At 38.8% G+C, this 14,592-nt stretch overlaps 1 protein-coding gene across 3 annotated transcripts in view; it reads left to right on the top strand.

The window, feature by feature from the left end:
• inpp5f (inositol polyphosphate-5-phosphatase F) overlaps nt 1-12,099 on the top strand; it is a 207,954-nt gene extending 195,855 nt beyond the window's left edge. For all 3 annotated transcript variants that reach the window (XM_072557453.1, XM_072557454.1, XM_072557455.1), the window contains 3 exons: nt 1,865-1,993; nt 3,507-3,594; nt 9,846-12,099. In XM_072557453.1, the coding sequence (XP_072413554.1) occupies nt 1,865-1,993; nt 3,507-3,594; nt 9,846-11,004 (1,376 nt within the window). In that variant the 3' untranslated portion in view covers nt 11,005-12,099. The remainder of the gene's footprint in view (nt 1-1,864; nt 1,994-3,506; nt 3,595-9,845) is intronic.
• The last annotated feature ends 2,493 nt before the right edge of the window (nt 12,100-14,592 follow it).

Consider the following 14,592-nt stretch of genomic DNA (forward strand, 5'->3'; position numbering starts at 1 on the left):
TTTCTCTGGGGCAGTTAAAGATGGATAATGAGTGTTAGTCCAGCCAGAGAAACTCTTATCCATTGAATAAATAAAAATACCTTCTTTTTTGCATTTAGCTCTCTGCTTTTGATTTGACTATCTCAAAAGCAAGAGTCAAAATTTCAAAAGTCTAATATTTGTAAAATTCACATTGATTTTTAAAGGGAAATCCAAAAGTTTACCATCATAAATTGTAAGTGTGCCTGACTTTACAGCTCAACTCTAATGTTACTTATTAAGTGCAAAACAGATGAGTTATTTTCAGCCACTGCATTTGGCATCTGAAGAACTTCAAATTTAGGCTCCATTTCAAAGTTGCTTTCTTGTCAAAAATGTATCCTGAAAGGTTTTGTGATTTACGGCCTCTCAATGTGGAATAGTGGCAGGGTTTTTGTCAGTAGCCTTTCACCTTTTGAACAGATTTAAATTGCAGTTTGTCCAAGAATTTGAGGAAATTTTTATGCATTTGTTTTGTATTCTATAAGAGTTCAAGCTAGTTTTAATTAGGATAAAATGGGAAATTAGGTCAGAAAAAGAAGCTTGCTTTTATGTTAATCCTTTTTTTGAAGAAAAAGGAATTGTACATTTTGAATCTACCTAATTATCACAGCAGTGTTTTGTTAAGTTAGCTGTTTGGCTACAGCTAGAGGACATAATATATTTTAATCGCTAAAATCTTTGAAACAGTCATCCCGAGGAGCATTATAACATCACTGAAGTTGAGAAACAAATAGAGCTTTAAGGGAAAAGAGATCGTATCTGCGACAGTGTTAGGTGAATGCTCATTGCCCTGCACCATGTAATGGAATTTTGGGAAATGGAGGATGAAGGTGGCGTGAAATGGAGTAGATGAGAAAATAGAAGTAATTCCAAGTTCAGTTTGGTTCATGATGGTGTGAGAAGGTACTGTTAGTGAAGGTTAGGGAATATGATGGGAGCAAAAGAGGTGGAGAAAATTGAGAGAGAGAATGGGAACAGAGCTACGTAATGTCCCATTTTTCCCTGCTACTTTTGCTCCGGTTGCAGCTTGCAAGCCTGATTGGCTCATATTTCCCGCCATGCTGTAAATCCCATCTTGCAGCTTGCCACCTAGCAGGAAGAAGGCGACAAACAGAAGCAGATGAGGGCAGGACACCAAAAAACTTTTAGGAGAGAGCAATAGAAAGAAGAGAATAAGTTAGAAGGAAAGAGAATCCTTGAGAGTAACACACAGACAACAGATGGGCAGAGATTGACTGACTCGTTGACTCAGAATAACTTTTCAAACAAGTGAAACATTGAAAATAAGATCTATAGTGTGTTATTTGCTACTACATACAATTGTGGCCGTTCTTGGACTTCACCTTCTCTTCTGTGTAGTCCTCTGATGCCCTTTGTTCCCCTAGAGACCAAAACACACACTTTCCTACCTTTCTTGATACTTTCAAACATACACCGTCCCTTTGAGTGAGACTGTTGCCCTTGTGTTAGAAATTCCCTGGTCAGGTGGAAACAATCTGTAAGTCTACCGTGTTAAACTCCAGAATCTTGTAGCCTCAATGAGATCACCCCTCATTTTTTTTAAACTCCGCATCGGCCGAGTTTACGCAACCTCTCAATTTAGGACAGTTTTTTTATCCTAGGGATCAATTTATTGAACCTTCGCTGTACTGCCTTTAATAAATATAACAATAAAACTGCTCTCAGTATTCCAGAGCCACCAAACCTTGTACTGTGTACAAACTGAAACAGCTATAACAATACTGGAATATATTAAGTGAGAGATTTTTAGAATCCTTGTGTTTTCTTCTTTGTGACCAATAAAGATAAAAACAAAGTGTTTTTTTTATTATTAAATCAAAAGGTCCAGAACCAACTTTCTTTGGTAAACCCAAGTTTACTTGTATGAGGCTGCACTACAAACACAATGGAACTAGTGGATACTTTCATACGCTCAGAGCTGTGACACGAAACCCTGAGGAGGATGGGAAAGGTAATGTCTCTCTACTGTTTCCTTCTGTGATGTGTTGAGATTGTTGCAATGTCAGATTTGATCCATTAACACCTGGAATGTTACATCATGGGAAGTGTTCTCTGTTCAGGAACAAACCCAGCATGTTTTTTATTCGTGATCCCTCATTATACACCATTTGGTAAAGGATCCTTCAAGTGACCGTACGTTTGACAGCTTTATCCAAAATCTGTACTTTTGAAAAAAAATTCCAATAAATGTGCCTGTGTAACAAACACATGCAGGACTTAACCTTTGAGACCTTGAGACTTGCAGTTGATTTTTTTTTTCCCCCACCTGATCATTGGAGGTATCTTTTCAATGGCTGTAAGTTAATGTTTAAAGCTTAATGTTAATTTCAGTGAATGAACAGCTAATTTTATCACATTCTTTACCACTCTTGCCTGTCTTACTTCAAAAAAAAGTAACCCTTCCATTTGATCACCAACTTGTTACATTAGAGTGGGCAGGCAAAAGCTACCTGGCCAAGAGTTGGAGAACTCTGGCTTAATGTGATGGATTTTTATGTTTTTCTCTCCTGATCAATATTATATCCTCTGAGTATATACTCCATTGGCCAGTCATCAAATGTGAACCTCTGAAAGTGTTTTGATTATGGAATAAAGGGAAGCACAGATAGGCCTGTCTTTACTCAAAACCACCTTGTGGACTCAATTACAATGGAAATTTGGATTAGTAACAAGCAGGGCCTTTTGTGTTTAATAGCCTTACTCCTGCTCTACTTCTATTGTTTATCCTGTTCAGCCTGCTGAACCTGTCCGAATGTAATGCTTTCCCCTCACCAGAGAGAGAGAGACTGGCCCTAATCATTCCTGGGTTAGAAGGAGAAAAACCAACCAGAATCCTCCCCTGTTTTGACACTGAAATATCCACACATGTTTCCTGGATGAGGGTAAAATTGGACTTCACTGCATTAACCAGGCTGTTGCCATACCATCCTGGTGTGTGCGCACAGGACAGCAATTAGCTAAGTACCTGAGGATTGCTGGTACCAAGAATTGTTTCGGCCAAAACAAAATTGAAAAGGTTTAGCAACAGGTTTGTAACATGTTAAAAAGGTTACTGCCTCCCCAAATGACTCATTAAGTCATCTGGTTATTAGCTGAGTTATATGAATCAAGAATATTTCTGCTTCACACCTCCCTGCCCACCCCAACCCATGTACACTCACTCAAAATCACCACCTGTGCTTCCACAGTGGAAGAACTGCCACACACAAACCCTCATGCTGTTATCGAGTGGCTTTCTGCTTAGCCACCTCGAATGGGGTATCATGGGAAATTTACTTTGGTTACAATTTCAAGATGGTCTGCCATACTTGCCATCATGTTATATGTATGTGGAAGAATTTGGGTAAGGCATTAATAGGCTATGAACAATAGAAATAATATTTTAATGAAACCTGAAGAAATTCATAATTATCTCTAAGATGTTCTTGTAAGCAATACTTGATAGTGCTTTAATTGGCTTGCAGATACCCTTCAGTGCATTGCTGAGATGCTTCAACTTACAAAACAGAACCTGGGATTAGATGTGTCAATTGTAGAGAAGAAGTTAGAAAGGTGAGTTGGAATTATGACAGCTTTAATTAGCTTGTTAATATTGCCTATGCAAGCAGGCATTAAATAAGAGCAAAGCAAGAGAATAATTCTGTGTTCTGAGCTTTCTGGTTGAATATCAGCTGTATTCTGATTGCCAGTTTTGCTTTCATAACTACGTCTTGGGGAAAATAAAACTGACTTCTTAATGAAATGATGTTTGAACGTGGAGAGTGAAGCTTTGTTTCAGTTCTGTGATTTAGAAAATGATGCACTCATTGTTCCATGATGGCTTTTCAACCAACTTTCTACACTCATTCCCATTTTCCTATTCTCTTTTCTATTTTCTTCTGTCTTTCACTTTATTGCCGTTATTTTGAGAGCTGCATGCGATTTCGTTTTTAAATTGCTTTTTCTTCTGTAGTGAGGAAAATCTTGTGATAACCCTGAGCCCCATTGTTCATGATTTTTCAATTCATTGAAAAACACTGCAATTTAGCCACTTGAAGCTTAATTCTGGAAATCATTTTTATATCCCTCCATTTTGACTGTTCCACTTTCAAAGGTCATTGCTATAACTTTCCATTTCTGATATATTCTGATGAATATTTGTTCTTTTTGACACAATATATTTTTCTGTAAATAGGCAGTGCCCAGACCTACATGCTAAACTGCTTCAGTGACCCAGAACACTCGATTGGGGAATGTTTAAAGTGCTCAATCCATTTGCTTTTTGTTTCCTTTCCCCTTTTGTTCCCACCTTTTGAAAGATGTGCTTCATCACTTTGAAAAGATTGCCATATTGGTTATACTGTCTTTGACTGTTCTTTGTTCATCCTGCCCTATTAATTTGTTTCTAGAATCTACTTTTGGGCACGTTTCCTGATTTAGCATTGCCAGGGAATTTCAGTATCATTCCTCTGATTTAAATTTGGATAAACAATGTGAACATGACCCAGCCAAGCAAAACCATCTCATTGAAATGATGGGTAGTAAGCTAACAAAGAAAATGAAATACCTATATCTTTCTCCTTTTTTTTAAAAAGAAGCTTTTTCAGCAGGCAGGTACCTGGATAACGGTGTTCTGTTTCAATGTGATATTCACACTGTGGACACCGCCTCCCTGTATATAGTTGGATGTAAATTTTAAAGTAAGGCTATGTCTATCAATGGTATGGCCTAATTCTTTACTGGAGAATCACGTTGTCTACAAACATGCACCTGCTGTTTACAATGGGCTATGACTTCAACCTGAGCTTGCAAAATCTTGGTATAGATCTTAATTTTCCACAGAGGTGGGAATATTTAATTAATTAATACTTGGCAACAAAAGGCTGTATGGTTACACTCTGCTCTCGGATCATGAACCCGCAAGTCCCTATTTGTTGGTTAATTGTATGCATAGTGCTTTGGGTTACTTAAAAATTGCAGCTGTGTTTTAAAGATCTATAATTCGTCTTTAAACTTGGAATCAGGAATTCTTGAAGCTGCATGTCTTAACTGCATTGACTTGAGGTGCAACAACACCTTAATGTCAGAGTTGTCATTTTTTAAAAATCCTGCTGTGATGTCTTATATTATCTTCTCCAGTGCTTCCTTCTGCCCTGGGGTGTTTTGAGATCTCTCAGCTCCTCCATTGGAGTGTCTTCCACATTCCTGATTTTAATCATTTCACCATTGCAATTGCACTTTGTTGTTGATGCTCTGAAATTGTCTCCTTGGAGAAATCTCACCTCCATCTGTGCTTTCCTCTTTTTAAAAAAAAAACTCTTTAAACCCACCTCTCTCCAACCTTTTAGTCATTTGACTCATAATCTCCTTGTATGGCTAAGAGCCAAAATTGTGCTTCATTCAAGTGCCTTGAGATGTTTTTACTTTGTTGAAAACTTGAAATTTATACAGTATTTCTGTGGATGAGCATAATTGCTTTCACCCTACGTTTTGACTGGTTTGCGTAACTGCTGTCACACCAGGAGGGATATCAGAGAGCTGAACCATGGGTGAAGATATCTTAACTGTACAGTGAATAGTTGGAGACTGAGTAAGAGGAAGAATGGCATTTACCAGCTGCTACTTTCCACATAATGATATTACTCAGTGTTCAGCTTTCTGTTTATCGGAATATCCAGTAGAGAATGGTGATTTGTGCATGTGTAATTCTCAGTTTCTGTAATGTTTTGATCTTCTGGCGTCTTAAAATGAGAAAAGCTCTGAGCCTGCCCTCAGCGGAGATTTGCAGACAGAGTCTGACACTTTCCTGGGTAAACTGCCTCTTTCTTGGATTTTCTCCATGTTCACTGCAATCTGCCAGGACCAAGAAATGATCTGTCCTGTTCATTCGTCCATCCTGAAAGACCCCCAATGGGGCATCCAACTGTTCCAAGAGTCTTCAACTTTTCACCTGGACAGCTTTGTTTGAAAGCTTGTTCCAGATATTTGATTATTGGCTTTTCATTTGAACTTTAAGCCTTGTTCCCACCTTTATTTTTAAAAAGTATTGTTATGCTCATTTTTCTTTGACACTCATGATGCATAGCTAGAGACTACATTGTCTGTCTGCTTTTTATTTTAAATAAAGTACACTGAGATGATAGAATCTTCAATGAGAGCTAACTCCTCAGTTTTGAGTGAGGTGCCTGTGTGTTGAAAATCTTGTATGCAATCCAATGACATTAAACTGCTCCAATATTTACTCTGGGATCATTACTAATATCAATCATAAATAAATTTAATGTTGTTAATGGCTCGGAGTTGACTTTGAAGAAAATTGCCTGTAAAGATGTAGCGATCTTTGCATACCTTTTCAACCTTCTGTAGTAGCTTTCTGGTATTCAAAAGTAGTGCTGTCATTAAATAGACGAAATAGCCAGTCTCATTGAAGCATTCTCACGCAGAGCATGAAATGAAACTCACTCGTTAACCTTTTAGTTTTTCAAATATCAGGATAAAGATTGGGCTTAAGGTAGAAGCTAACACTTCTACATTTCTCTAAAAAATGTTCATATTTAAAATGTCTTTGAAGAGGTGACAAGTAGGTTAGACCAGGGAAACCCAGTGGATGTGGTCTATCTAGACTTCCAAAAGGCCTTTGATAAGATGCCGCACGGGAGGCGGCTGAGTAAGGTGAGGGCCCATGGTGTTCAAGGTGAGCTACTGGCAATGGATTGAGGATTGGCTGTCTGACAGAAGGCAGAGAGTTGGGATAAAAGGTTCTTTTTCGGAATGGCAGCCAGTGACAAGCGGTGTCCCGCAGGATTCAGTGTTGGGGCCGCAGCTGTTCACGTTATATATTAATGATCTGGATGAAGGGACTGGGGGCATTCTAGTGAAGTTTGCAAATGATACGAAGATAGGTGGACAGGCAGGTCGTACTGAGGAAGTGGGGAGGCTGCAGAAGGATCTAGACAGTTTGGGAGTGTGGTCCAGGAAATGGCTGAAGTTCAATGTGAGCAAATGCGAGGTCTTGCACTTTGGGGAAAAAAGAATGCAAGCATGGACTACTTTCTAAACCGGTGAGAAAATTCATAAAGCCAAAGTACAAAGGGATCTGGGAGTGCTAGTCGAGGATTCTCTTAAGGTTAACATGCAGGTTGAATCTGTGATTAAGAAAGCGAATGCAATGTTGTTGTTTTATCTCAAGAGGGTTGGAAAATAAAAGCAGCGATGTGCTACTGAGACTTTATGAAGCTCTGGTTAGGCCCCGTTTGGACTACTGTGTCCAGTTTTGGGCCTTACACCTCAGGAGGGACATACTGGCACTGGAGTGTGTCCAGCAGAGATTCATACAGATGATCCCTGGAATGGTAGGTCTAACATACGAGGAACGGCTGAGGATCCTGGGATTGTACTCATTGGAGTTTAGAAGGTTAAGGGGAGATCTAATAGAAACTTACAAGATAATACATGGCTTGGAAAAGGAGGATGCTAAGAAATTGTTTCAGTTAGGCGGGGAGACTAGGACCTGTGGGCCCAGTCTTAAAATTAATTCAGAACAGAAATGCAGAGACATTTCTTCAGTCAGAGCGTGGTGGGCCTGTGGAATTCATTGCTGTGGAGTGCAGTGGAGGCCAGAACGCTAAATGTCTTCAAGGCAGACATTGATAAATTCTTGATGTCACAAGGAATTAAGGGTTACGGGGAGCATGCGGGTACGTGGAGTTGAAATGCCCATCAGCCGTGATTAAATGGCAGAGTGGACTCGATGGGCCGAATGGCCTTCCTTCCACTCCTATGTCTTATGTAAGGAATTTTTAAATCATGATGGGGTTTTGCAAGAATAAGGAGATTGTTAATAATTGACTTGGTACACTGTTTAAAATCTTATTTATAGTGATTCCAACAAGGTATTGCTTTTTTGGGGATCCTTAACTGAACAGTGTGGAAGATCACGATCGATTCTAATTGGTTTTTCATTTCTGATGTTTTCTCCACACATGGGGTAGTGGGGAATCGCAACTGGATTTTTCACATATAATCTAGTTTCCATTTGCCAGTGATTTATCACTTTGACAGCTGTAATGATGGTGAATGCTAGTGGCTTCACAGATTGCAAACACAGAATCAGGGCAATCAGTTTTAGTTCAGTTTCTTGTCAGACTCTTCCTTTAAAAACCTTATTTTGATGCCTATAAAAAATGTTTATTCCCCTCACTTCTCAACCATTTTCTAATCTCAAATTGATAGAAAAAATAAAGTTGTTGCATTTCTTCATCTGTTAAACACAAGTTTTAAGTGTTTTCTGATTGGGAATAGTATTGTCATACGCATACAAATAAGACAGATGCTTTCCAGGTTCATTTAAAGTATATTTCTAATTTTGAAGTCAGTGTAGCATCTGGCAGCAATAGCAATGTTGTCTCTGGTGGTTATTAATGGTAATTCAGAGAGTTAAAGTACATTTCTGAGTTGCTTTTTTTCCCCCAAAATGACTGAAGTTGCCAATTGAGCTTTGTTCTACCAAGAGACTGTACAATTTATGGTGTGGGACCTGATGCAATACTGCCCAGCAAGGCAATGGAGCTGAAGCAATAGGATGACAATCTAACAAAAATGATGATAGTCAACCCTGAATGGTTTAATTGTAAAATGATGGAGTTATATGCCGCTGCCTTTGTTTTTAGAATCTCAGTCACATGTTAACTCAATTACCTCCAAAAGTAGTTACTCCTTTAGGAAAGGTGGAGGAAGTTTTTAAACTGTTTGTTTGAACGCAGTTTTTTTTTCTTGTGGGTTGAGTTTTCTAGTTCTATAATTACAGATAATTATTAATTTACATGAGCTACTTCCATTTTGAACCCACTACCTAATTTTTTTTAATGGAAGAAATTGCACTCTCAAAAGCCTATCATTTATTATGTCATTAGAGTTCTACTAAAGAACTTGTTGCTGTCTCTTTGTTTGCTGGATGTGGCCACTAACATTTCACTAATTCCACTTAAAGAAGGTTGAGGTGTTGAACCATTGCAACACTGCAGGTACTATTAGTTCCACTAAAAGTAAAAGCTGACCATGCCATTGGTCAGGTATTCCATGATGTTTGACCAGTATAATAAAGGAACATTTCCAGTTTGGTGATTAATGAGGATCGGAGCTTTGTGTTGCCATGTATCTTTTACATGATCTGATCTGCCTCACTTGAGCACAGGTCTAATAAGTGAGCTACAAAAGTGTTAAAGGGAAGGGTTCACCTCAGGACAATATAGGAACAGGTCACCCAACCATCACAGATGGGGAGGTGGCTGGTTTTCTCAATGACGTGTACTTGATTGAATGCTCCCTGAGTCAGCATGGCTGCTTTCCATTTAGCTTGGAGTCTTGTTGCTCAGTTGCTTCAGGAATCCATGAGTTAAATATTTTTGATCAGTTTTCCAGAGTCTGTATTCCAGTTTGAGTGGTCAGATTGTTGCCAATCACTGAATTGTCAAGAGGAAATATGCTCCACATTTATTGATGTCCCAGAGAGAACAGAAGTTTGTTTTCAGAAAAACCATCTTGTTTGCTTGGGACTTCATTTAGAGGCTTTAAAAACAAACTATTGGACTTCGTGCTGAAATACAATTTTACCTAAATTAAAACCATCTAGTTCAGCACCGCCCAGTCACAGGATGGGAAAGTTGATAAACTTACTGCTGCAAAAGCTTGCAGTGTAAATTCATTTACTTAGTTTTTATGATTGCTAGGTTTCTCTTGGCTTAAAGTAATAGATATGTAGTAATATTTCTGAATAGAAATTTTTGACTGTAAAGGGAATGATTGGATTCTACATTGTCTTGCAGGAAGCACAGTAAACCGCATGAAGACATTCTTGGCATCAGATCCAAGAGTCAAGCTTTAAGCAGTACAAGCCTAACTCAAGGCAAGAACTTTCTTATGAACAAGTTTTCTTCTCTCAATCAAAAAGTAAAGCAAACAAAATCGAGCGTGAGCATTGGAAGCCTTCGCAAACTTGGCAACTTTCCAAAGCCAGAGATGAAGGTCAATTTCTTAAGACCAAACCTGCGAGTGAATCTGTGGAAGTCTGATAGTAGCTTGGGGAGCTCTGATTCACCAGTGGTTGTTTCTAAAGATGATTCTGATTCTGACATAGAGATCTCTTCCAACTCGGACTCTTTTGAATCGGATGGTTTCCTCTCCAATTCAAAATCGGATGATGAATGCCAGCTGACAGACTCTGAAGATGTAGGGCAGTGTGATTATGTGCTTCCCAGTTGCGGTATTGTTTCAACAGGACCTCGGTCACGGTTAGGAAGTCGATCGCAATCTATTAGCAGTTCAGATTTTAGTATTCCAAGTAATCCTTCAGAAATTCACATAGCTCAGTGTGATTCTGAACAAATGAGTAAAGACATGATTGTCCAGCTTTCTGGGAAAGCACCAAATGCAGATGAGGGTATCCTGGTGGATTTCAATACTCCCACTGATATTTATTGTCACCAGTTTGTAGAAGATGCACAACACAAAAATTCAGAGGATTCTGTCGGAAACATTGCTTTCCAACAGCAACAACCTGAGCAAAGCAATACCACCTTGGGCACCAAATCGAAGTCTGAACCAGAGATAGTGGAACCACTTTTATCAAGACCCTCCAAGCTGGATGTACCCTCAGCTACCTCGAATCTATCATTACTTTCAATGGAACCTGCTGTGTCATCTGATAACAGTTCAACCTGTGTGCTCAATCCACCTGAAGTGGAGACTAGTTTACAAGCAACTCCCTCAGCAGCCGATGATCCAGGGAGCAGAGCTGTTTCACCATTTGCTAAGATCCGAAGCTCTATGGTCCAGGTAGCAAGCATGACCCAGGCAGGACTGCTTCAGGGGGTAAACTTTGCAGTGGGAAAAGTTCAGCGCACTCCTGATAGTGTAAACGAAGGGCAGCATCCACAGCTGACAGATATGTTTACGCAGTGTCGGACCAGGATAATCCAAATTTAGCTACTGATGGGTCCTTTCCAACTTTGACTAAATTTAATACTTTTTAAGTTAGACCCAAGACCAGGTGCCCTTTAAAATGATCTGCAATTTTGTACGCAGCCTTTAACAAGGCATTTGAGGTTTTTTTGATGATCATTGTTGTAAATGAGTCTGGGTAATCTTGGGTCTTTTCATTAAGCTACTGCAGCACTAACTACTGAACAGGCCAATGTGCAATATTAATTGTGATAGTACATATTAGGCCAGGGGCATTGTAATCCTAGTTAATTGTAATGGGCTCACCCAAAATGTCACAGATGGCTTTATCTACTGTATAACTAGAGGGGAATTTATATGCTACATGTAACTTCAATGTGTCATGCCACACAACTTAAGAACTTGCACTTAGTTTGTGTTGCACTGAATTGTATTAGTAGGGTAGTGAGGTGTATTTTGGTCTAGTTTGTCGTCTCTGCCATACAGGGACTCTGCCACTGGGGGGGAGTAGATTCAGACTGAACAAAGCACTCCATAAAGATTTCAATTTCCTGATTGCTTCTCGGTTTTTAGATATCGTACTCTAATAGCTCAAGTCGAAAGGACTTGAATATTTTGTGATAATTTCACTATCAAAGTATTACATCATTGTCTAAATTACCAAGAAAAGGAGTATTATTTTCCTCCAATGTCTTGTTACCAAAAACAAGGTCCTAATGAAAATTATCTATAGCTAAGTGAAGGGGCCTGAGAGAAAGTTCAACTTAAATCCAATGTAGCATTTGTAGATCTTCTAGCTAGTGCCTGTATTTTTCAAATGTACTGTAGCTAGATTGTAATGTGATGTTAAAAGCAGGTTCCTGAACATTGTCTTAATTGTGATTTGATATCAGTCTCTTGCAAAGAATTTCTAAGCAAATTAAACAGTCCATTCCTGTAATAAACTCTTGGTATTATCACTTTTAAATGTTTTAATGTGCTATTTATTCATGTTGTTTTGTCACACTATAGTATGGTTTCTTTGGAGTGTTTAAAAAAAAAACCAACATATGCTTCAAAGTAGATATACTCCAGTGTATTTTGACATGAGGGATGTACATTATTTTAATAAAAAAATAAAGCAAAACATATGTTTATATTGTTTTCCTGAGTGCAAGTGTCAATTTAAAATTCATCCATTTATTTAGTCATTACTACACATTTCAAAACTGGCTAAGAAACACCAATAGCCTTTGGTGCACATTGAAAAAAAAGGGATATAGATGGAAATGTAGATTATTACAAGGTTTTTTGATTTTTAATTTGAAAGGTTAGATTTGAAATAAAAATAAACTACTGAGGATCAATTGAGAAATAATTAACAATTTGATCAGAATTGATTTTAAAACATGTATGTAGAAATGGGGAAAGGGCAGACAAGATAGAAAAAAAAAAGAGCTGGAATAGGGTGCAAGATGTGAAATTGAATGTGAAAATATGATGTTGCAAAATAAAAGATGATAATAGGACAAGAAAGAAACAGGTGGAAAAGCAGAATCAGAGACTTGATCATGGCTGAGAAACTAAACCAGTCAGAGAGCACAGTTTGATAGTGAACTGCAGTGTGAATCTGGAAGGCCATAAGATTCCACAGCAGGGAATAGAGGTCAGTAGGAATGGAATGGTGAGTTAAAGTGTTACATGTTGGTATCGTGCTTATGAATAGACTGTTTTGCAAATCTGGTTGTTCAACTTACATTTATTTACACTTAGTGTAGAGGATACAGCACTGCACCATAAAAGCAGTACACTAAAGTTTCAGTAAAACCAGTAAATCATGGTCCACTGAAATTGCTTGGGGCCGTGGCCACAAAGAAGTAGGATGATTGCATCTACCATTGTGTCAAGGGGTGTGGTGATAATGCACAATTTTGACACAAGGGGAAGATGTGTTTGGTAGCATCACTGGTAAGGAAATCTGCCTACAATGGACATGATACAACCCACACAACTCGTGTTCTTAACTGGAGATTACCTGAAAACAAAATATTCTGAGACCTGGTTAGATCACACTTGGAATATTGTGTTCTGTTCTGCTTACCTCATAGGAAAGATGTGGAAGTTTAGAGACTATGCAGAGGAGATTTACTGAGATGCTGCCTAGACTGGAGGGCATATCTTATGAAGAAAGTTTGAGGGAGCTAGGGATTTTCTCATTGGGGCGAAGGAGGATAAAAGGTGATTTGATAGAAGTGTACAAGACGATCAGAGTCCTAGATAGCCAGAAACATTTTCACCTGACAAATGTCTGTCACTCAGGGGCATAATTTTAACATGACAGGAAGGTTAGGGGAGATGTCACAGGTAGGTTTTTTTTACTACCACTGCTGGCAGGAATTCAGTTTCCTACCCCACTCTGGAGTCAGATGCATGAGGGACATTTAAGCGACTCTTGGATAGGCACCTGTAAGATAGTACAATGAAGGGTATGTAGCTTAGTTTGATCTTAGTAGGATAAAAGGTCGGCACAACATTGAGGGCCAAAGGGCCTGTACTATTCTATGTTCTACAGTAAACAATATTTTTGAAGCGTTGATTTACAAGGTTGCATTGTCAGAATAGGTGCACAAAGTTAATTTCAAATCCATTTTCTCCAGTGAGTGTTAATTTCATAATTAGACTGATAACATTCATGATAGAATCACAATGTTGCCATGACTGGTTTGATACTCCACACCACGGAGGTGCCTTTTCCAAACTGGAGTACCTTGGGATGAGGAAGCGCTCATATTGGCTTAAGAAGAATGATTACAGCTATTGGAGACTAATTGTCAGGTTCTTTCAGCCATAACCTTTGTTTGTTTCATTGATCAAGACCAATAATATCACTAAGGTTCTTGGGAATAATAAAGTAGCCTGGTCAATGTTCTGGTTGTATCAATGTAATCTCATTATTGCACTTGAATTGGCTTTGTATTTCACATTAAATTTCAATCAAGCAATAGTAACTAAAAGGTAAAATACTGCAGATCCTGGGAATAAATACTGGAGAAATTCAGCAGGTCTTGCAACATTTGTAGGGAGAAAGCAAAGTTTGTGTTTTGAGTCTAGTGCCTACCTTCAGAACTGAAGAAAAAATACTACTGCTCCTAGATCCTGATAGCAGGATTAGGGTGGAGGGAGGAAAGAGATAAGGAGAGACAAAAAGCCCAGAGAAGGTTGGAAACAAGCTAGGTAAAGGAAATGTTGATACGAAGCTAGAGAAGAGAGTGGGTGGAAGTGGCTGTGCTGAAAGCACCCTGCCATGACAGGACCTGGCCCTGTGCAGTGGGTAAATTGAAGGTGACTGGCTCAATTTTTGGACAAGTTTTGCTTCAACATGGGAAGTCAGCCATGTCAACCTCTCGAGCAAAAAGAAAATTCCATTGAAGTATTTCTGCCAGAAATTGCTGCAAGAGAAGGCATTATGTTGGAATCCTGATCCTCTGGTGCTCAGAAGACCATTGCCAATTTCAGCATCAGCTAACTTGGCAATGAGCAAGTTTTGAAGTGAGGATCTTAACTTGTTTCACTGGGCCTTTCAGGTTCCAATCTTTTCAAATTCTGATAGACACAATTGCCACTCCAAAAGAA

Source organism: Chiloscyllium punctatum, chromosome 38 (genome assembly GCF_047496795.1).
Source record: "Chiloscyllium punctatum isolate Juve2018m chromosome 38, sChiPun1.3, whole genome shotgun sequence".
Taxonomy (NCBI): Eukaryota; Metazoa; Chordata; class Chondrichthyes; order Orectolobiformes; family Hemiscylliidae; genus Chiloscyllium; species Chiloscyllium punctatum.